At 50.1% G+C, this 22540-nt stretch overlaps 4 protein-coding genes across 5 annotated transcripts in view; 3 read left to right on the forward strand and 1 right to left on the reverse strand.

The window, feature by feature from the left end:
* Nucleotides 1-75: 75 nt before the first annotated feature.
* LOC135813953 (mitochondrial carnitine/acylcarnitine carrier protein-like) lies at nt 76-19102 on the forward strand. Of its 2 annotated transcripts, XR_010553143.1 has the most exons (11): nt 76-318; nt 490-637; nt 2444-2536; nt 2857-2981; nt 3273-3363; nt 4278-4398; nt 4774-4995; nt 5198-5247; nt 5646-5720; nt 6019-6132; nt 18288-19102. XR_010553143.1 is itself a non-coding variant. In XM_065326997.1 (10 exons), the coding sequence occupies exons 2-10, from the start codon at nt 533-535 to the stop codon at nt 6073-6075; spliced, it is 939 nt and encodes a 312-aa protein (XP_065183069.1). In that variant the 5' UTR covers nt 76-318; nt 490-532; the 3' UTR covers nt 6076-6540. The 2 variants fall into 2 exon arrangements, 1 of the variants encoding a protein (XP_065183069.1); XM_065326997.1 differs by lacking the exon at nt 18288-19102 and having other exon boundaries at nt 6019-6540.
* Nucleotides 6598-12057, forward strand: LOC135813370 (uncharacterized). Its single transcript, XM_065326469.1, has one exon. It carries the CDS (start codon nt 6598-6600, stop codon nt 12055-12057), a length of 5460 nt encoding a protein of 1819 aa, XP_065182541.1.
* LOC135813371 (uncharacterized protein K02A2.6-like) lies at nt 12384-16688 on the forward strand. Its single transcript, XM_065326470.1, has one exon. It carries the CDS (start codon nt 12384-12386, stop codon nt 16686-16688), a length of 4305 nt encoding a protein of 1434 aa, XP_065182542.1.
* A 380-nt stretch (nt 19103-19482) lies between the features above and the next one.
* Nucleotides 19483-22540, reverse strand: part of LOC135813954 (BRISC complex subunit Abraxas 2-like) — a 9302-nt gene continuing 6244 nt past the window's right edge. Inside the window, exons 9-10 of the mRNA XM_065326999.1 lie at nt 21502-21733; nt 19483-20295 (exon numbers count right to left, since the gene is read on the reverse strand). Coding sequence (XP_065183071.1) covers nt 20198-20295; nt 21502-21733 — 330 coding nt within the window. The 3' untranslated portion in view covers nt 19483-20197. The remainder of the gene's footprint in view (nt 20296-21501; nt 21734-22540) is intronic.

Below are 22540 nucleotides of genomic sequence, written 5' to 3' on the forward strand. Positions count from 1 at the left end.
CATAGCACTGTGTGCGTGCGCAAAGTTTGCCCAGATAGGAAGCAGCGACCCCGGGCATTTACCGGTACTCGTCTCGTACTTGTACTTCCTCTTCAAATCTCAAATCAGCAGAATTACTAGAACTCACTGCATGTTGGTGTTTCACATTTTTGTAATCACCTGGGTGGCTTTTTTTGAGCTTGCTTTCGTTGTTGCTAGCTGAAGTGAATTTCAAGCAGTATGGTGACCTGACTACGATTTTGTAGAATAGAATAAAACACAATCATGCATCCAGGATGGCTTCCCATGTAATGGAATTCAATCTCCAAATCTGAACAGGTAGGTAATCAAGTGTAACTGTTTTGTTGGCTTCCTCATCGGAATGGTATTGGTCACTATCTAGTGCAATGCACGAGCTGTCCACAGGCCACACTATACACTTTAATATTACCCATCATTTGGATCCAGCACAAAACTGAAGCAAGCTTTTTTTTCTTGTATAATATACAGTTGCCAACTACTGCCTATACAAAGAACCCAGTCCGTCTTGATCATGTCTGCATCGTCAACAAACGAGAATAAGCTGCACCATTTCACCGCGGGTGCAATCGGTGGGGTGTTCTCAGTTGCGTCTGGCCATCCATTTGATACCATAAAGGTGAGGAACTCAATCTGCGCACAGTACAAACGTGTAGGTTTGCTGTATCAACGTGCTGGCTATGGTGGCTGACATTATGGTACATGTACAATGCATCACAGTTTCCAATTTTCATTTTGTGTATCAAAATTTGATAATTATTTGCCATGTACTTAAACCCTTTGGCGCCTGACTGAGCATGCGCCGCGCGCAATTTGCACGATCACATCGATCCAAACTTGAAACTTGCAAATGCAACCGCACAACTTTCTTTATAGCTATCGATAGGCCAGCTACTAATGGGTCTCTGTGAATATAATCAGGCATCTGAGATGTGCGGGACTGGCTCTGCGATCAACTTTTAACTTCATGTGCTGCAGAGGATGTACATGATGATTGATGAGTCGCAGAGTGTGACGGCTACGTAAAATGGCCTTTGTACGTAACATTACAAGAGTGCTGCATACTGCAATGAGACTCGCGTATCATGATTATACCAGTAGTCTGGCCATGTGTTGGCAGGACACTAGCCAGGAAACATCAAGCGGGTGGGGGTTCCCCCAGACTAACTATAACTTTATAGCACGATGCCATCACACACAAAAGGCTGTATCCCAGACCTTGGTTGCACACGCACACATTCCTTACCAAGACGAAGGTCACTGCTCCTATGTGGAGCTCGCGCTTCCTGCCAACTTACTTGACACTTGACTGACTCAAGACTGCCATTCAGAGCACACGAGGAGCACATCGAACCTTTCACTAGGCAAGCCTGCAAGAAAGCACCACTCTCTGCTCAGCACACAGTATTTTACTATTTTGGCCCTCATCAACTGAGCTTGAGTAGGCACATGAAATGTTGTGCTCCAGGATCACTACATATAGCACTTCACCAGGCGAAACATCACGAGGGGTACAAAATCTTACAGTGACGCTTCGGTTCTAGCGTGACAAACACCTCATGAGGCCCCAGGTGACAGCGTGGATCAGAATTGCTCATGGAGTGGTGCGAAACAGGTGCCGAGAACCATTAGCTATTCACAACGCTGCCACCTCCAACTACTTACCACCAAGTGAGAGACAACAATACAAACTTAGAAATAGCGTCTTCGGCAGTGATAGGAGACAAAGTTGGTTGCTCCTACCAGTCCTACATATGGTGCTCATATTTCCCACTGGGTTACTTGACACTTGACTCACGCGGGTATGCAACTAGTCGTTGGAGGTGATGATTTTGGGAATAGCTAATGGCTCTCGACATCTGTTTCTCGCCACACCATGAGCGACTCTGATTCAAGGTGCTACCGGGGGCCTCACGAGGTGTTTGTCGCGCTAAAATCGATGTGTCGCAGTATGATTGCATCCTTAGTGATGGTTTTGGCTGGTGAAGCACTGTAAAATGTAATGTTCCTGGAGCACAAATTTCATTACCCTACTCAAGCTCAGCGGATGAGGGGTGAAGTCCCCCAAACACTGGTATTGTGGAGGTTTGCTGAGTGGAAGGTTAGACGTGCTCCTCATGTGCTCTGCATGTCAGTCATGACTCATGAGTCAGTCAATTGTCAAGTAATGTGGCAAGAAGCATGAGCTCCACAACCTACTTCGTGTACTTTTACTGCTGAAGTCGCTACTTCCAAGTTCCGTTTTTTTTACGAAGTGATACAAATTTAAAGGTGTTTTCTGGCAACAGGAATGCACAGGTTACACCCCGGTAGGTGAATGACTGTGTGTGTGTGTTTGAATGTGCGTATGTGTGTGTGTCTGTGTATATGTTTTGCATGTATGCACTGTACTGGGATGGGACGTTGTGGGTCTTGACCTGCTCAGGTGCGACTGCAGACAATGTACCGGGCTCCAGCCCTGGGTCAGCGCACATTCACTGGTCTTGCTGACTGTGGCATGCAGACCATACGCCATGAGGTAAGATGACATCAGCCACCTGGCTCTATATCAGTATCTGATCTCATGCCTGTTGTACTGAACTCTTGTAAAGTACACTGGTATAAGGTTCAGTTTTGTCCAATAATTATCTGACTGTCCTTGAGAGATATGGCACGCGCAAACTTGGCGTATTCCCACTGCACCTTGTGCATCCTACTAAGATAATGTACCTACGTTGCATACCTCGCCTGCTGCTCACCTTTTTTCATGGTTGTTGTTGTTGTTGTTGTTGTGTGTGTGTGTCTGTGTGTGTCTGTGTGTATGTGTGCATGTGCATATACGTGGGTGTGCTTCTTCAGGGTGTGGCTGGTCTGTTCAAGGGTCTTGTACCCCCTATGCTAGCTGCTGTTCCATCCAATGCCTCTTTCTTCATGGGCTTAGCTGTTGGCAGATCTCTTTTCGGCAAAGCTCAAGAGGACATGTCGTAAGATTTATTGGGAAATTTGTAATACCAGTTAACCCTTTACCATCCGTGCGTGCTTGTATCGATCGCTAGGGATTGATGGACATGCATACACTAAAACATTCGTACCTCAGGTATGATGCCTTGAAGGCTGCGATCTTCGCGAGAAAAAGAAGAATGTGCCTTTCAAGTGCCTTGGCCCACAAACTGATCTGTGTGTGTCTGTGTGCGCGTGTGTGTGCGTGTTTGTGTGTGTGTGTGTCTGTGTGTCTGGTGTGTGTGTCTGGTGTGTGTATGTATTTTCTGCTTTAGGAAGACTGAATCGTTTCTATCAGGGTGTGTCGGCGGCTGCTTTCTTGTTTTGGTCCATACACCTGCGGAGCGTATCAAATGTATCTTGCAGGTGAGTGTATGTTTGCCTCCATTCTCCATGTCTTAACCCTTTAAGAGCCGCCCCATACTTGAATGCGTCGTAAACGACGCATTCAAATGCAAAACTTCAAAAGATCGTAACTCAGTTCAATCTCGCTCAAATCCTTCGATCGAAATATCCAGGGCGAAGGGAAAACTCTCACCTGTCGGGAAAAACAATCCGTGAAGCGCTGTGAGCAACGGTTCCTGAGATAAATCACTCGTAAGTTGAGCCGCGATCGCGGCAATTTCAAAAGCGCGCAGTGCAACTTTAGTATTGAGAATTTTGAGACTTTTCATCACGCTGGTTTACTCGAATTTGCACGGGTTTCACTGTTGATATTGTCAAGAGTACACAGCGAAAAATTCGGAGCTCCACGATCGAGTAAAATGAAATATCTGGAGCGGGATGCAATTGGACGCATTTGGGGCATTTTTCGAACTGTCGCTGCGATCTAGCGCTGGATAGACGGTGTGCTGGCTATCATGATCGACCTCATTCTCTTCCTCTCGCGGAGACCGTTCCAGGAAGCCCTAGATTGTGAGGATTGAGCGAGTAGAACTGAAGCTATGATCCGAGGAACACGAAAAAATGCAGAATTTTGAAAATTTCCTGTGGCTCTTAAAGGGTTAAAAAGTATGAGTTGACTATCCTGATGATGGCAATTTTCCAAAACGTCTATAATGATACAGTAAACTGAGGTGTGAATGTGTAGTGTCCAGGGAAAGAGCATGTGTGCTCACCACTTCTCTTTTAGTTGAATTTAGTTTGCGGTTGGTATACAATTTATTCTTGATCAATATGAGAGTACAGGGGATGAATTGTTTACTCCTGGCAATGCGGCAACTTCCTTTTCTTCTCTTGTATTTCCTGTCTGTGCGGTACATGCGTGTGTACATGGGTAGACAAGACAGCAAAACAGCAGTAGATCACAACTGCACAATGTCTGGGACTGTGCACGGACCATTGTTCGGCAAGAGGGCTTCTCTGGGTTCTACCGAGGCGCCTGCATCACAGCTGTAAGAGGTCTGTCTGCGTACGTGTTGTGTGTGTGTGTGTGTGTGTGTGTGTGTGCGTGCACGTGTGTATGTGTGTCACTCTGTGTGTGTGTGTGTGTGTGTGTGTGTGTGTGTGTGTGTGTGTGTGTGTGTGTGTGTGTGTGTGCCACTGTGTTTACTTATGTTTAGGCGTGTTCGGATATGTTTGTCAGTGTGCATGCATACGGGGAAACTTCACAGGACGTAGTCCATTGAAGACGTGATTATCATGTTTTCTTGTCTTCAAGTAACTGTGCTATGCAGGCCAACCTATGCTTGTTGTTTGTGTGTGTGTGTGTGCGTGCGTGCACGTGTGTACGTGTGTTTGTGTGTGCATGCATGCACGTGTGGTGTCCGTGTACAGATGTTCCAACGGGTGGTGCTTACATTCTAACCTACTACTCGCTGAGGAATGCTATGGGCGGCAGCGACAGCAGCAATGAGAAGGACACCGGTGGAAGCATCAGCGGCAACAGTAGCAAGCTGTCCCAAGCTGGCACCATCATGCTTGCTGGTGGACTGGCTGGAATGGTGGACTGGACATTGTCGATTGCACCGGACACACTGAAATCACGTGTACAAACAGGTCAGCTGTGCTCACTGCGTTGTCTGTGTGTTGTGTCAGTCGCGAGATCTGGACAAAAAAACACTTTCAGACCAGGTCAGGCGGCTTAGCCCGAATATCCATGCCCCTGGCTGTGTGTGTGTGTGTGTGTGTGTGTGTGTGTACACGTGCCCATGTTGTTATTGATGCCCTTCGCTGTGTTTGCGTCCATGTTGTCCTGCAGCGCCACCAGGGATGTATCCCAGAGGTGCACGTGATGCCTTGCGTGATTTGGTAAGCGCAGAGACTTGTTAGCTGTTCTTCTTTCAGTGCTAAAGCATCCAGAAGCAAAGTGGAGTAATGCTTTGATCAGTCCAGAGACGTGGTGTCTTGTTCCCCTAGCATTAACACTGGTGCAGTGGTGGTGCCATGTCGCTGTGCATCGTGTATGCTTTCTTTTGGTGCGACTGCCATTGTCCTCCGTGTGAATGGCTGCGGTCCCCCAGTTTCGGTTTTTGAACCAGACCAGAGACCATGTTTAGTGCAGTGCCAGGTGTTTTACCTCTGACTGTTGTCCAGAATGGGATTGTACTTGCGAAGAAGGATCGTATTGAGGATAATGCTTGACTATGTTGTGTACAGGCGTTAGCTGATCGGGGTTTGTGATGCTTTATTCCTTGTTGCTGAATCAGATGGCTACGGAAGGTCCCAGAGGATTGTTTCATGGGCTGTCAGCGGTGTTACTCCGGTCATTCATATCCAACGCTGTAAGTTGTAATGTAGAGTTGTGCTGTTGCTGCTGCTGCTGCTGTTGCTGTTGTTGTTGTTGTTGTTGTTGTTGTTGTTGTTGTTGTTGTTGTTGTTGTTGTTGTTGTTGTTGTTGTTGTTGTTGTTGTTGTTGTTGTTGTTGTTTGAATTCTTTATTCTCGCGATGGTTGTTGTTGTTGTTCTTGCTGTTGTTGCTGCGTTGTTTTGTTTTGTTGTCCGCTGCCAGTTCAGATGAAGTTGAGCAGATTTATTTTCTGATGCTGTTGCATTCTCTCTTTCTTCCTGTTGAACCTGCAGTTCTGCATGTTGGGATATGAGTTCACTCTCCGTCTGTTATCACATGCTAATGGATGACATGACGTACACATAGCAGCTGCAATGAAGAAAGAAAAAGAGCTACAGAGGCAACTGACTTAGTGTTCTGGAATATTCCCAGCTTGTGGTGAATCTTGCATGACCTTTCATTGTACTCAGGTTTCGTTCCTTTTATTCTAGTGCATGCTGCTGGCGCCTGATGTATTGACTATTGTTACCGCAGGCCAGTCTCAACCTTTGCATTGTCTGAGATTCAAGTAGCGTATCGTTTGATGCATGTGCTGTCTCCATGCTATCTAGTCGTAATATATTCACTCGTCTTTGCATTTGTGCACAGTCCTGTGGATACTCGCAGGCTGCGATTGCGCTCTCGCTTTGGTCATTCTAGAATGTATACTTCCATGCCTTTGAAGTTTTTGAGTTGTCAGTTTTGAACTGTAGGAAGCAGTTTACAGTTTTTGTTCTTGCAGTTTTATCTCAGAGGAGAAAGTTCTTGGTCTCATACTGTTACGAGTTGCTGTTGTATCTGGTTGAACGCATGCCGGGGCAACAGAGGGCAGCATGAGTAGCCATAGTGGTCCTATTCGAGCCGGATCTCAGAGCCAGATCCAAGAAGTCCTGCGCGACGACGAGCAAGTCCCAGGCGCTGAGTGTAGACGGAGCTCGCGGTCTACCAAAGGGAGACCGCCGAGCAGATACGGGTTTGATAACTGGAGTGACGTTCCGGACAGCGTGAGCTCTGCAGGACATGCGCCCTCGAAAGTTTCAGGAACTGCTGCGTCGCAGGCGTCACTTCGTGCAGAGATGCTTCGTGTAGAACTTGAGGCTGCAAGGCAAATCGCTGAGCTGGAGGAGGAAGCCGAGACACGCAAGTTGGCTCGTGAGACAAGTTTGGTGCAGAGGGAACTGGAGGTTCGAAGAGCCGAGGCTGAATCTGCAGCTGCACTACGATCCGGGTCAGGGAGCAAAGTGTCGTCTCGCAAATCAGAGACTGGAAACGCTGCATCCAGTGGCAGGGCAATATTGACTGCCAAGAGTCTTGCTGAGCACGACAAGTTGGCCGGACCTGGTCGAAAATTCGTATTACCACCGCGTGAGCACTTCAGAACGATGAGTGATGTCGGTGGAGTGAACGGACAACGCGACCACGGCAAGCCAAGGAGTTTGCAAGGTACGTTTCGTACTGTGAATGCGCCCACACAACCTGTGGCTGTATTAGGTGTGGCGGAAGACAGCCCAGCTCAGTCAAGTACATGTAGTGTCAATGCGTTTGGCGTGCCTGCCCTGGGGCCAGTGGTGCAAGCATTCATGCGCGCGCCCGCTCAAAAGTCTGTGACCAGTACAGTGCTGTCAGTAGTGCCAGCCAAGAAGTCAATGACCAGTGGTGCGCCTGTAGGACGTACTACAGTGTCCATACAGGCAGCTAGTAATGCAGTGCCTGTACAGCCAGCAATAAGCAGTGCAGCAGTACAATCAAGACTGCCTGGCAGTAACAAGAAGGCAGTATCAATGCTGAATGCAACACCACCATGGCATACACCACAGAAGCATACAGCAGTGGCCAAACAGCAGCCACCAACACCAGTGGCAGTGCAAGAACACTCCAAGCAGGTGCTAAACCCGCAAGCAGAGTCCTTCATGCCCTATCCACCTCAACTGCAGACACTACACCCTGCTAGTTTCAGCTTTCACGTGAAGCCACTGGAGCTACCAAAGTTCTCTGGCAAGACTAGTGACTACGACCGGTGGAAGCAGAACTTTCGCCGCGTTGTTGACGAAGATCCACTAACGACTGAAGCGTACAAACTTGCACAACTGCGTGAGTGTCTCATGCATGGCACGGCCAGCGACCTTGTTGATGGCGTGCTTGACGGTCCAGGAGCCTACCACACCATCCTTAGGGAGCTAGATGCATGGTATGGCGGCGACAATCGCACTGTTGAGCGCCAAGAGAAGGAGATTTTGCAGTGGCCGAAGCTAAAAGAGTCAGACGACAACTTTGCCAAGTTTGTCCTCAGACTCCGGACGATGCTCATGAATATGGAGATGTGTGCAGTAACACCGGGCCGTGAGTTGTACCTATCGGTTACGCAGAAGTTGCCGAAATCGCTGTTGCTTAGGTACATGGAGAAGTATGACGATGCTGACTGTGATATTTACCAGCTAACACAGTGGCTCCTCAGACGCGTCAACACACTACGCCGTGCCGATGAACGACTCCGGTCGACAGAAGTCACTGCCTCAGCACCAGCACCAGCAAGATCATGGTCGAAGCAGAGTGCTACAAAGTCTGAACGAACATTTGTGGCAACTAGCAAGGATGCAGGTGCCGACAGAAGCTGCCCCTCGTGTGGCAAGGCGCATCAGCTCCACCGCTGCCCCGATTTCATTAAGATGGAGGTCAGGGACCGATGGAAAGTCATCAAGTCCAAGCCAGATGTCTGCGCCCTATGCTTCGGTCTCAATCATCGCGCAAAGACTTGTACCAGGCAACCCTGTTCAAAGTGCAGCCGCACGCATCATGACATGCTACACTACAACATCCGACGCTCGGATTCCGCTGCAGACCCATCAAATGCCGCAATCAAGGCCAACGCAGCTTCGGCCAGCAGTGGCGGTCCTGCCAAGATTGCTACAACACATTGCGCAAGTCATCAGCCAGAGATTGACAGTGGCGAGTCATTCATGGTTGTGCCTGTTGTATTCCGACACAATGGTGTGAGCCTCCAAGGTAATGCACTCCTGGACCCAGCATCGTCCACGAGTTATGTCCAGCAGTCCGTGGCAACAGCCCTCAATGTGCGTGGACCCAAGCGGCAGCTCGTCACTTCCGGAGTAGGCGGCAAGCAGACCGCAGCAAGACGTGAGCATGTACAGATCCAAGTGGCGGCTCTGGGCGACAAGACCATGAACAAGCTTGAAGCTTGGGTTCTGCCCACCGTCACCGTGCCATTACCGGCAGTGAACTGGAATCAGCACAAGAGCAGCTGGCCGCATCTCAGTGATATTGACTTCCCATCCATCAAGGGCAGTCAGATCGACGCGCTTATCGGCCTGAATGCCATCGAGCTTCATGCTACTCTAGAAGAACGGCGAGCAGAAACAGCAAGAGCGCCCATTGCTCGACGAACTCCTCTCGGGTGGGTGTGCATTGGTACAGGAGTCGACACCACTCGTGCAATCACAGCTACTACACCAGCTACTGACACAGTGCTAACTGATGGGCTGACCGAGCTAGTAGAGAAGTTCTGGCGAGATGAGTCGGCGGGCACAGATAACCCACTAGAGGAGACGCCTTCACCCGATGACAGAAGAGCGGAGGAGCTCACGAGCCAATCAATCAGCTGCAACGGCAACCGGGTAACTGTCCGAATCCCATGGGTCAATGACAGCGGTAAGCCACGTGTCAGGTCCAACAGAGCTCAGGCTGAGCAGCGGCTCCGCAGTCTACAACGCTCGCTACAGTCACGGCCAGCCGTGAAGCAGCAGTACTCTGACGTTATGCAGAAACACATTGCCAAGGGTTACGTGAGACGCGTGGACCCGGATGAGATAGCCAAAGACGGCAACGACCAGTGGTACCTACCCCATTTCCCGGTAGTACGCTCAGATAAATCCACGTCAAAAGTGAGAATAGTATTTGACGGTGCAGCCCGCTGGGATGGACACTCCATCAACGATGAGATGTTTACAGGTCCTGCACTTCAAAACGACATGACCAGTGTGTTGATCCGATTCTCACTGGAACCAGTTGCGCTTGTTGGTGATGTGTCGGAGATGTTCCTCCAAGTCAAACTGGCGGAACGTGACCAGCGCTATCATCGCTTTCTGTGGTATGATGACAATGGCCAAGTGCAGGTGTATCAGTTCACCCGTGTGCTCTTCGGCGCTAAGGCGTCACCGTATCTGGCAGGACGAGCGGTGAAAGAGGTCATCAAGCACCACGGTGATGAGTACGACTCTGACGTCGTGCAGTGCCTAAGCAAAGACCTCTACGTTGACGACATGCTGTCATCACTACCATCCACACAGCGTGCCATCCAGGCCAGAGAGCAAACGCAGCAGCTACTTGCCAAGGGCGGTTTTCACATGCGAAAATGGCTGTCGAACAAAGCTGAAGTGATGAACACCATACCAGAGGAAGATAGGTCACCTGATGTCGTCCGAGATGTGGACAGTGACACCAGCCTCCCAACTGTCAAGACTCTCGGCGTCAGTTGGAACGCCGAGAAGGATGCCTTCACCTTCCAGCATCAAATGAAGGACATCACGACATTCACCCGACGCTCTGTGTTGCGCGGCCTGGCCTCCATATTCGATCCGCGTGGCCTGATCTCGCCATACGTCATCACGGCTAAGGTACTCCTGCAGGATGCCTGGTTGCTGGGACAGGGATGGGACGACCTGCTGCCAAAGGAACAAGTCGTCAAGTGGCAGGGTTGGTTCCAAGGCCTCCCAGACCTGAGTAACCTGGAGATCAGCCGCTGTTTCAAGGATCCACAACAGCCATCCGAAGACGCCAGTCTTTCCGTGCACTGCTTCTCCGACGCCTCAGATCGGGCGATAGCAGCCGCTGTGTATGTCAGAGCCAGCTACCCAGACGGTACCACCCGAATAACGCTAGCGATGTCGAAAGCGAAGCCGGCACCAGTGAGGCGACAGACGATCCCGCAGCTTGAACTGAGAGCAGCTGTGCTTGGCGTTCGCGTTAGTCATCTCGTCGCTGAATCCATCGGTATCCCAGTGTCAGCTCACACATTTTGGACGGACTCGATGAACGTCTTGGGCTGGGTCCAAAGCCACAGCCGGCGCTACAAAGTGGACATTGGCAACCGAATCTCTGAGCTCCAGACCTCAACGAGAGCACACCAGTGGCGACATGTTCCCGGAAAGAACAACCCTGCAGACAAAGGTACTCGTGGTTTGTCTGCTGCATTACTGTGCCGTGATGCAGTGTGGTGGTCCGGTCCACAGTTTCTTCGCCAGCAGCCAGATGAGTGGCCTCAGATGAAGGAAGTCAGCACATCCTCGCTGCCTGGTCAGCTCAAGACGGCGCTAGTTGCAGTCGTCCCTCCACCCTCCGAGATCCTGGGTCGCTTTAGCACATGGTCACGACTGGTACGCGTGACAGCATGGTGCAAGCGATTTGTGGCAAACTGTCGGCAGGCAGTCAGTGACAGCAAGTCCGCGAAGGGGGATGCCGCATCGGACAGCCAGTCGTCCAGCACGCCAGTGAGAGTGCCAGTACAGCTTGGCGGCACCCGCTCCATCAGTGTTCCAGTTCTCAGCACTGACGAAGTATCAGTAGCAGAGCGGCACTGGATTGCAACTGCCCAGAAGGATTGCCATGGTACAGCATACCATCGTCTACAGTCTAGGCAACCGATGTTGAAATCGGATCCTCTGGCACCTCTCTGTCCCCAGTTCGATAGTGCAACAGAGTCACCCCTGATGACGGTAGGAGGTCGATTGCAAGCTACAAAGAACATGCCAAGTGGCGTACGCCACCCAGTCATCCTACCAGCAAAGCACCGAGTAACCCAGCTGATAATCGAACAGGAAGATCATCGGTGCTTCCATGCAGTTGGGCCACAGCATCTTCTGGCCAATCTGCGACAACGCTACTGGATTGTTCACGGAACATCAACAGTCAAGGCCGTTCGAAGCAACTGCGTCACTTGCCGTAAGAACCGTGCGGAGCCAGCGTCCCAGATGATGGGCCAGATTCCAGACTTCCGAGTTGCAGGCTCGTTGAAACCGTTCAGCCGTACAGGAGTTGATTACGCGGGTCCCTTCCTGACCAAGCAGGGCCGAGGTAAGACGCAGGCTAAGCGGTACCTGTGCCTGTTCACATGCCTTGAGACTCGTGCCTGTCACCTAGAGGTATCATATGGCCTCTCCACTGAGTCATTCCTGTTAGCATTTGAGAGATTCACAAAGCGCCGTGGTGTCCCGCTTGAAATGGTCAGCGACAACGGGACCAACTTCACTGCCGCGGAGCGAGAACTCCGTGAGGCCTGATGTGTATCTATATTCATTACGTCATAGTTGTACTGCATGCACGCACACACACAGATTAGTTGAGTGTGCTTCTTTTTCCGGTTGTTCTTTCTCATGACATGTTTTGTTTCTGTTCCCAAGTCTTCACGAATAAATAGTAACGTATCATGGCGCAGTGAACTTGTTCTTTCCTGTGTCCGTGCCTTGTGTCCGCACCTTGTAGTGTTTGCACGGGCCCAGTTGTTTTTTTCCGTATGAAGTAGTAGTTTCCGCGATCGAAACTCTGTCTCAGTTGAATTATTTTAGTAGTGTATTTGTTCGTACTCGTGGACGAGTGACTAATCGTAATGGAACAATCACAGGACGATACCGGATTTGACCTGTCCTCCGCGACCGAGCGACAGCAGGAATCTCAAATGGGTGTCCTGATGAAATTTATGGAGCAGCAGATGCGTGCAGCTGAGGCTCGTGATAAGGCGATGCAAGATCTGTTCAAGAATGTTCAGAGCAGGTCGCTATCACCATCGCAGCCTCAGTTCACTCCGCAGCCCTCAGCACCAGTTCAGTCCACCTCGCAGACCTCAGCACCACGGCCAGTGAACAGTGTTTCCTGCCCACACCTATTGTCGTCTGCGACGCTGGCTGATTTTCACTCCTTCGTTGAAAGCTGGAGAGATTTTAGTGTTTGCCAGCATTTGGCCAGCCAGGCTCGTGAGGCCAGAGTGGCAACACTCCGTCAGTGTTTCGATGAGGAGCTGCGACGTTTTATCCGAGAGGATATTATCTGCATACCAGCTTCAGCTGACGTCGACCTGATGCTGGAGCGCATTCAGGCGTATATCAGACGGCAACGTAATCCACTGTTGGACCGCATAGAGTTTTACCAGCGTGTCCAGCAACCTGGAGAATCATTTGATGCGTTTTACACAGCCCTGTGTGAACTACAAAGTGCATGCGACTTCTTGTCACACAGCCTATGTGGAACGTGTGATGCTCGCTGCTGTGCGCAGTGCAAAGGCCTCGGCCGTACCCTCAAGGAGGAATCTCTGCGCGACCGCGTCGTCATTGGTGTGCGGAACGATGAGACGCGACACAAGTTGCTCGCAACTCATGGTCTCACGCTTGACCAGGCTGTCACCCTCTGTCGGACGGAGGAAGCAGCATACCACACCAAGGCACACATGCCCAGTCCTGGCCTCCAGGCAAGTGCTGCCAAGCAGTCGGCGTACAAGCAGCAGAAACGTCACAAGCCAGCTGACTCTAAGTCAAGTGCGACCAAGTCCACTTGTCCAAATTGTGGTCGTTCTGACCACACGAAATCTGTATGTCCTGCCAAGGGCAAGAAGTGCAACTCCTGTCATGGCATTGGGCATTTTCAGCGAATGTGCAAGAGCCAGAAACAGCCGAAGACTAGCTCTGCTGCCAAGCTTGGACAGCTGAAGCTACAGCGTGCGCGCGTGGACCGTCGCACAGTACCTGTTTCGACCATGCTGCAAACAGAGGATCAGCCATCCCAACTGTCCTGGACACCAGACACAGGCAGCGACGTTGATGCCATTGGTGAGGAGCACCTCACGCAGATCGGTGGGTTCGTCGAGAACTTAGATGACGACCACGACTGTGTGCAGGCTGTGACCGGTGAGCCGCTACGCAACCTGGGCAAGATACGTGCGACTCTACGAGTCGGTGAGACGCAGCATGAAACCGTCATCCATGTGTACAAGGGTCTACACGATGCCCTGCTCTCTCATACCTCATTGCGTGCGCTGAAGTTTCTCCCACCTGATTGGCCAGTCCAATTCACCGCTGAACACGAGGGTGCATCTTCACCCAAGATCTGTGCAGCTGTTTCGTCATGCGCTCATCCTAGTGATGCTGAGTTAGCGCGAACACGTGAGCAGCTCCTGCAAGAGTTCGCTGACGTTTTCTCGGATTCCGGTCTGAAGCCAATGGAAGGTCCGCCAATGGAAATTGAGCTACAGCATGATTCTAAGCCTTCCTGTGTGCACACTGCTCGACCAATACCGTATGCATTCCGTGACCAGATCAAGACTCAGCTCGACGGCATGGTCAGCGACGGGATTATTGAACCAGTGACGGAGCCCAGTGAATGGTGCCATCCGATTGTCATAGTAGACAAGAAGGGCAGCACTGAGAAGCGCCTCACAGTTGACTTCAAGCGGCTGAACGACCAAGTCCGTCGTCCCGCGCATCCCGTACATACGGCACGTGACGTTGTCTCTGGAGTTGGCTCTGCTAAGTTCTTTACGAAGCTCGATGCAAGGCACGGCTACTGGCAGATTCCTCTCAGTGACACTGCTCAGGAATTCACCACGTTTATCACCCCGTACGGCAGATATCGTTATCTACGGAACCCGCAGGGTCTAATATCTGCTGGGGATGAGTTCAACCGGCGCACTGATGCTGCGTTCTCTGCCATCCCGCGTCTCGGCAAGGTAGTCGATGATTGCCTAGCGTACGACGACGACTTTCTGTCGCATGTCAGCCACGTGCGCGAGATTCTGCTCTGCGCCAGGGAGCATGGTATCACGTTCAGCCCCGCCAAGTTTGTGTTCGGTACGCAACGTATCCATTTCTGCGGCTACAACGTCACGCCTGATGGCTGGGTCGTCGACGATGATAAGACGTCCGGTATTCGCCAGTTTCCAGTACCCGCCAACAGAACCGATCTCCGTTCGTTCCTCGGTCTAGTGAACCAATGTGGCGAGTTCACTCCACATCTAGCCGAGTTGACCAATCCTCTGCGTGGCCTGCTCAAGACCTCCCGTGAGTTCATGTGGGACGCTAGCCACACTGCAGCGTTTGAACAGACACAGGAAGCTCTCTTGTCTCCTCCGGTTCTCGCTTTCTATCAAGTTGGTCAAGACCTCCGGCTTGAAACCGATGCATCCGCTCTAAGAGGTCTCGGATTCGTGCTTTGGCAAAAGCAGAATGATCAGTGGCGTATTATTCAGTGTGGATCCCGCTACCTGTCTGATGCTGAAACCCGTTATGCTGTCATCGAGTTGGAAATGCTCGCTGTAGTATGGGCCGTGCGCAAATGCCGCATCTACCTGTCTGGTGCGCCATTTGAAGTAGTCACCGACCACAAGCCCCTGATTCCGATCATCAACTCATATTCGTTGGATCAGATCGAGAACCCGCGTCTTCTACGATTACGCCTCAAGCTCCAAGCCTATCAGCTGCAGGCATCTTGGCGACAAGGTTCTGAAAATGCCTTCGCCGATGCGCTGTCCCGGAATCCTGTTGGCATTCCTTCCACCACTGATGAGCTTGGTGAAGCCCCGTCGCTTCATTGCCGCAGCATTCAGATCTGCATGGTGCACTCGGACACTGAGCCGAATGCGAATCTCAAGGTTGCAGAGCTGCGGGAAGCTGCAGCTGCAGATGCCACGTACCAGTCATTGATTGAGTGTATCTTGACTGGATTCCCTGATCGCCAGCAGAAGTTGCCTGCTCCGTTACGTGCGTACTGGAATGGACGTGAGCATCTCTCCGTCGACCATGGCATTGTGTTGAAGGGCAACCGCATTGTTGTTCCTGAATCATTGCGTGCTCAGGTATTGCACAACCTCCACGCTTCACACCAAGGCCTAGTGCGTACTAAGTCTCGTGCGCGTCAGCTTGTATACTGGTCCGGTATCACCAAGGACATTGATACACTCGTTCGTTCTTGTCCTGCTTGCCGCGAACACCAGTCGTCCCAGCCAGCTGAGCCCCTGCTGAACGACCGCACCCCGACACTACCGTTTGAATGTGCATCTGCCGATTTGTTCACTTGTCAAGGTCACGACTTCCTTGTGTATGCAGATCGTTTGACCGGTTGGCCCTGTGTCGCGCGTACTGGCCGCACCACCTCATCGCATGACGTGATACTCGCATTCCGTCGCTGGTTCTCTGATGTTGGTGTTCCTGCTGTGCTGTGTACAGATGGTGGTCCCCAGTTCTCCTCGCATAAGTTTGCTGAGTTTTGTAAGCGCTGGCAGGTAAACCATGTCATGTCCTCTCCCCACTACCCGCAGAGTAATGGGCACGCCGAAGCTGCTGTCAAAGCCATGAAGCGTCTTATCACCAAGACAACCGTGAATGGCAATCTTGACACAGATGACTTCCGCCGAGGGCTACTGGAATGGCGAAACACACCTGGCTCCTCTGGTCAGAGCCCCGCTGAGCTCCTATATGGCCGCTCTCTCCAGTCATTCGTCATTGCACATTGGAAGGAGTTTGATTCATCCTGGCTCTCCAAAGCGACGACACGTGATGAGACTGCCATGCCATCCGACGATTCCGTCACAGACAAGTCGTCAACTCGTCGCTCGTTGCCGCAGCTCCGCCTCGGCACCCACGTGGATGTTCAGCATCCGCGCACCAAGCAGTGGTCTATTCGTGGGGTCATTGTTGCTGTCGGTAATCATCGGGACTACCTAGTGAAGTTGCCGAGTGGTCGCATTTATTGGCGGAACCGCAGATTCCTGCGTCCGTATCGCCCACTTGTGCCTGCACCGCTTGTTGTCCAACCGGCTGCTGCTGACGCCTCTTCCCCGCCGCCGCCGTCCCGCCGCAGCGCACGTCAGCGCAAGCCACCCCAGCGTTTAAACATTGGTTCGCATCATGGACAGTCCTATGATTGACACTCTTGATCACTAATGTCAATTTCTGCTGTCTCTGCTTTGTTGTTTTCATTCTTCATTTTGTTTTATTTATGATAGATGTTGCTGTCACAGGTTTCGCAACATCTCGAAGGGGCGTGATGTGTATCTATATTCATTACGTCATAGTTGTACTGCATGCACGCACACACACAGATTAGTTGAGTGTGCTTCTTTTTCCGGTTGTTCTTTCTCATGACATGTTTTGTTTCTGTTCCCAAGTCTTCACGAATAAATAGTAACGTATCAAGGCCGTCCGGGCCATGGACAAGGAGAAGATCGAGAAGCGACTGGTCAGTGATGGCGTGCGATGGCGCTTCAACCCACCTAGAGCACCACATTTCGGCGGCGTATTCGAATCCCTCATCAAGACGGCTAAGCGCGGACTCACAGCAGTACTTGGGAAAGCGGACGTCACAGATGAAGAGTTAGTGACTGCTATGTGCCAGGTTGAGGGCATGATGAACTCGCGCCCGCTGACAGTTGTAAGTGCCGATGCAGCTGATTTGCAGCCTCTAACACCAGCACATTTCCTCGTCGGACGACTCGACCCACCAATGGCTCTGGAAGTGAAAGCAGACGAGCACCCCAGCAGAGACCCACGCAAACGTTGGTTGTATGTTCAGCGGCTTGTAGCAGACGTGTGGAACAGGTGGCGAGATGAGTATGTTCCCTAGTTGAATGTCCGTCGTAAGTGGCAACGTCAAGGTCGCAATGTAGCCGTAGGTGACATCATGCTGTGTCTTACATCAAACACTCCCCGTGGAACATGGCCCATGGGTAGAGTCACAGCAGTGCATCCTGGTGCAGACAAGCTCGTCCGAGTAGTGGATATTAAGATCGGCGACAAGATCTACCGACGGTCTATCCACCATCTAGTACCTATTCTGGACACCGAGTAGTTTGTGCCTTGTGTATCTGAAGTGCTACAGGCAGCCCTGTGACAGTACTCTCTCTCTCTCTCTCTCTCTCTCTCTCTCTCTCTCTCTCTCTCTCTCTCTCTCTCTCTCTCTCTCAACCTATGAAGTTTTTCTTTCATCATACAGTACCGTAGTAGTACTCACTCGTCACAGTTTGTTTGCTGACCCTGTGCTCGTGAGTGAAGGGGGATATGTTCTGGAATATTCCCAGCTTGTGGTGAATCTTGCATGACCTTTCATTGTACTCAGGTTTCGTTCCTTTTATTCTAGTGCATGCTGCTGGCGCCTGATGTATTGACTATTGTTACCGCAGGCCAGTCTCAACCTTTGCATTGTCTGAGATTCAAGTAGCGTATCGTTTGATGCATGTGCTGTCTCCATGCTATCTAGTCGTAATATATTCACTCGTCTTTGCATTTGTGCACAGTCCTGTGGATACTCGCAGGCTGCGATTGCGCTCTCGCTTTGGTCATTCTAGAATGTATACTTCCATGCCTTTGAAGTTTTTGAGTTGTCAGTTTTGAACTGTAGGAAGCAGTTTACAGTTTTTGTTCTTGCAGTTTTATCTCAGAGGAGAAAGTTCTTGGTCTCATACTGTTACGAGTTGCTGTTGTATCTGGTTGAACGCATGCCGGGGCAACAGAGGGCAGCATGAGTAGCCACTTAGTGTGTGCGATGTAGACAATCAGTACCCGTATTGTACTTGCCGTACATCTGGGATTGGCTAAGAGAGTACAAGTGGAACTGAACAGGCAACACCGTGCACAGCTGATTACATCCAAGAATCCTCTGACGAATCCAGTGGACAGATCTATGCCAAGCAGCTTGGTTGCCAAGAACCCTGTGAAAAATCGATTGGGCAGGTCCATGGGAAGCAGTTTGGTTGCCAAGAGGACAAATCCAGTGGACAGATCTATGTGAAGCAGTTTGGTTGCAAGAAGCCGAGCAGGCGCGATGAGGCGGCTCTGGAACAGCTGAGCTTGCTATCGCAGCAGAATCAATACTGCGGCTTGCATGCAGCATTCTTTGCGAATATCTGCGCTATACGCCAACCGTGCAAATCATTCAGGTAGCAGTGGTGCGGCCAACTCTGCTAGCCTTTGGGACAGCTACTCCCAGCACATGGTATTGGGCTAGTGAAATTACAAACGGATCTAAAAGTGTATTTGTGAATGCTATTCTAGACTATTCGTGCAAGGACTGACTGCTTTATTGGCGTTTGTTTGCCAATCTCTTTAAAGTTTGAGAACAAGATCCTGTCGGAATTTAGCTTATTATCTTGCCAATGCTTCCCCACTGCAAGACTTCAAACTCACTGGTACTCGTCAATGTACAGCTTGCCTTTATTTTCAATTTTCCATATTCCTCCCACATCGAGATGAAGACAATAATTGTGCTATTTCGTACTTCAGTGTCCACCTACACTTATGTAGCGCCATAGCCACTGTGGTATGTGTAACATGTTTGCGCTGTCTACCGGTCTGTGCATATCTTGGCAATGTGGAATACATCAGTAACAGTACAATCGGACCACTTTCTAAAATTACTTGCCTGAGAAGTTGTGAACTGTCTTGCACATCCCTTGCACACATGAGAACTGTGTACTGTTGGCTTGACTTTTGGATGGGTACTGTACCGTGTAAAAAAAAAGCTTGCTACTGTGTACCGTATCCAAAAATTGAGCTAACAGTACACAGTTCTCGGCCAAGTAACTTAGTTGCCCGGAATATAATGAGCACTTCAGAACAATGGACCCTTCGGAGGATGATAATAGAAACAGGGGGTAAACGGTTGTTTACTATTCCCTGTTTCAACCCATACTTTTCCTATCCAGAGTACCCGTATACAATACAATGTACACAGTCAACTGGTCAACCTTACTGGGGTATAGTGTGCAGTGTAGATGCACTACGCTGGACTCACTGTGGTATACATGTGCAGTAGCCAAAAAGAGATGGAAAACACAGCTTTGGAGTGGATTCGAGGAAGAAACGGAATAAAGACTGATGTACTAAAGTTCAGCGATAAACGTCCTAGTGGGAAATGTCGAGACCAGCTCAAATGATAAAACGACAAAATATTCAACGGTGATAGCCTGTTGTAAATCTACACAAGATGAGTATAAAACAAAATATCCTACCACGTTGCATGCAGTGAAGTTTAGGCGCGCACAACATCAAGAGAAGGGGAAAGCCAAACACAATTAATTAATACTTTTCACATGACAGAAGAAGAAGATGATCAGTCACGGATGTACAGGCAATATTTACTCACGGAGCACACGGGAAAGCACACGCGGGTGTGTGGTGCTTTGCTCTGTGCGACTCGGTTCAACACTTACTCGTAATGATACGGTGCAGTGTCTGTCATGTTTGCTTTGAGTGTAATGTGTTGACTGGAGCAGCAGCAGCACACAGTGGCACTTCCACTGCATGCTGCACAGGGAATACCTCCACTGCTTCACACACTTAGGTCAGCTGGAATAGGAAAACGTACAGGGATGTGGCAATGAACTCAATCAGACGAACTGCTCCCTGACCGGCTTTTTGGGTGTTCTTGCTTCACACGCTCCTATACTTCCATCCCCTCTTCCTCGTCCTGTTGCTCGTCGTCGTCGCCCTCCTTCACCTCAGCTTTGACATCGACCGCATTGCTTGTACAATCCTTGCCTACGGCCATCACAACACACAATCAAGGTGCAATGCCGGCATAGTGATCAATAACATGCAGGTTATTGAGGTATACAGTATATACAGCTGAGGCATGGGCAGGAAGGACTGGGATGCCACCAGGCTAGGGTGTCAACACACAGATGCACATAATACTGATGTACAGTCAAACCTCGTTAGGACGAACACTGATAAGGTGAACTTTCCATTAGTACGAACACGGGCCAATCCTATGATTGGCCAGGCATCAATTCAAGTCAAAATTATTCGTTTACGACGAACTTCTGTACTGCGAACTTTCGCGAAGACGAACTATTTTCAAGTGTGATTTGAACAAAATCAGTGTGGTCATGTACATGTAGTACGAACTTTCGGTCCACGAGCGCGCGCTGGCTGCCTTTTTTCTTCTTCTTTTTTGCAATAGTCGAAGCCATATCGTACGTACGTACAGTGCAAATTGCTTTCAAGCGTGTTTTGAAAAAATAATCAGTGCGTTGTATGAACTTTCAGCACAGTCGTGATTCATTGCACATTGCCATTGTACTTACCTGTTTCTGGCTTATGCTAAGAATAAAATGCTTCCCATGTACAACAGCATGCACCTTCACGTAAATACAATCTATATTATATGCATATGATATGCATACTGTATAGATTTTTTGTCAGATCTGGATAAGAAGAACTCCCGATAAGACAAACAAATTCGTTCAGTCCCTTGAAGTTCGTCCTAACGAGGTTTGACTGTATGTATTGCTGTGGTCTACACTCTACAGTCATGTACTGTAGGCAGCGACCACACTAAGCCACCTTCGCGCGAGGGTGAGCGATCAAGTGGGATACACGGTGCTGGCCATTAAAGATTCAGTTCCTACCACCCGGACCCCAATACAATGTAGCCAATGTGCATGGCCAACAACAAGCTGACAAGAACAAGAACAACAACAACAACAACAACAACAACAACAACAACAACAACAACAACAACAACAAATCTCTTATTGGCAACTGGCTATCGTGAGAATAAAGATTTGAAACAACAACAACAACAACAACAACAACAACAGCAGCAGCAGCAGCAGCAGCAGCAGCATCAACAACAGCAGCAGCAGCAGCAGCAACAGCAGCAGCAACAACAACAGCAGCAGCAGCCGGGACAAGCTGCTGAGCACACAATATCAAACGAAAGTATTAAAACGCGCCACTCACCAGCTACTTCTGAATTGCCATTAGTACCGTTCTTCTCCGTGGAAAGTGCTGGATTGGGCGGTGCTTGAGTACCAACCAGGACACTGGCTTCCTCTGCCTGCCTTTCCACCTTCAACAGGCGCTCTTCGTGAAGGCCCTTCTCTTCCTCCGCAACTTGAATGCGCAGAGACTCCACTTCCCTGGATAGCGCATCTAAGTCATGACCGCACTCGCCAACGCTGACCGCGGATGCCTACAGCATACAGCAGCAGGGCAGTGGGCAAAGAAGGACTCAACATCCATATGCATGGAGTGCATCACAACCACAACCGAGTAGATGAACCGTGGGCCAGGGACGCAAGGATTGAAATGGTTGAACAGTCAATTCAATTTAAAACTGTATAGCATTCCTGATGGCGGGCGGATATCACTGAGTGCACAAGGAGACATACAACAGGGACCGGATGAAACATGGGATAGCAACTAGGCCACAGCCAACGGCTGCTATTTTAAAAACACACATACAAATTACGAGCGCACGCACGCACACTTGACACACACACACACACACACACACACGCACACACACCACACATTGTACAGCGGTGGCAAATGAAATCCAACAGCTCCAGCGCTATGCAGCCACGCACCATATATGCGCACACTGTACATGTACCATGCAGCGTGCACAGCTCTACTCGATTGACAAGACTGGATTTCACTTTCCACAACTGTACTTGTAGCTGTACAATATGCATCACGGAGTAGTAAAATACCAGTATTTTACTACTCCGTGATATGCATGATAGCAAGAGTACATAACCCCCCAGAGTGTGCAACGCCTGATCCAGCTCTGCATAGGGTCTTGGTCGAGCGGAATCGGATCTTTGCGTCATAATACCGTACACATCTGAGGGGAACCCGGGGAGTCGCGGGTACTCTTGGATCAAAAACAATGGTGCCCTGCCTCGAGACCGGCCTTGCGCTGGTGTGAAGTGTACGCATGACATCAGAAGATCCGATTCCGCTCGACCAAGACCCTACACAGAGCTGGATCGGC

This window comes from Sycon ciliatum, chromosome 4, assembly GCF_964019385.1.
Source record: "Sycon ciliatum chromosome 4, ocSycCili1.1, whole genome shotgun sequence".
NCBI lineage: Eukaryota > Metazoa > Porifera > Calcarea > Leucosolenida > Sycettidae > Sycon > Sycon ciliatum.

Excerpts from the sequence above, each read along its gene's own strand:
- LOC135813953 (XM_065326997.1), top strand. The coding sequence starts at position 533 with ATGTCTGCATCGTCAACAAACGAGAATAAGCTGCACCATTTCACCGCG. Across the intron at positions 4,996-5,197 it reads GAAATCACGTGTACAAACAG|CGCCACCAGGGATGTATCCC; the intron begins GTCAGCTGTGCT and ends GTTGTCCTGCAG. Across the intron at positions 5,721-6,018 it reads GGTCATTCATATCCAACGCT|TTCTGCATGTTGGGATATGA; the intron begins GTAAGTTGTAAT and ends TTGAACCTGCAG.
- LOC135813370 (XM_065326469.1), top strand. The coding sequence starts at position 6,598 with ATGAGTAGCCATAGTGGTCCTATTCGAGCCGGATCTCAGAGCCAGATC.
- LOC135813371 (XM_065326470.1), top strand. The coding sequence starts at position 12,384 with ATGGAACAATCACAGGACGATACCGGATTTGACCTGTCCTCCGCGACC.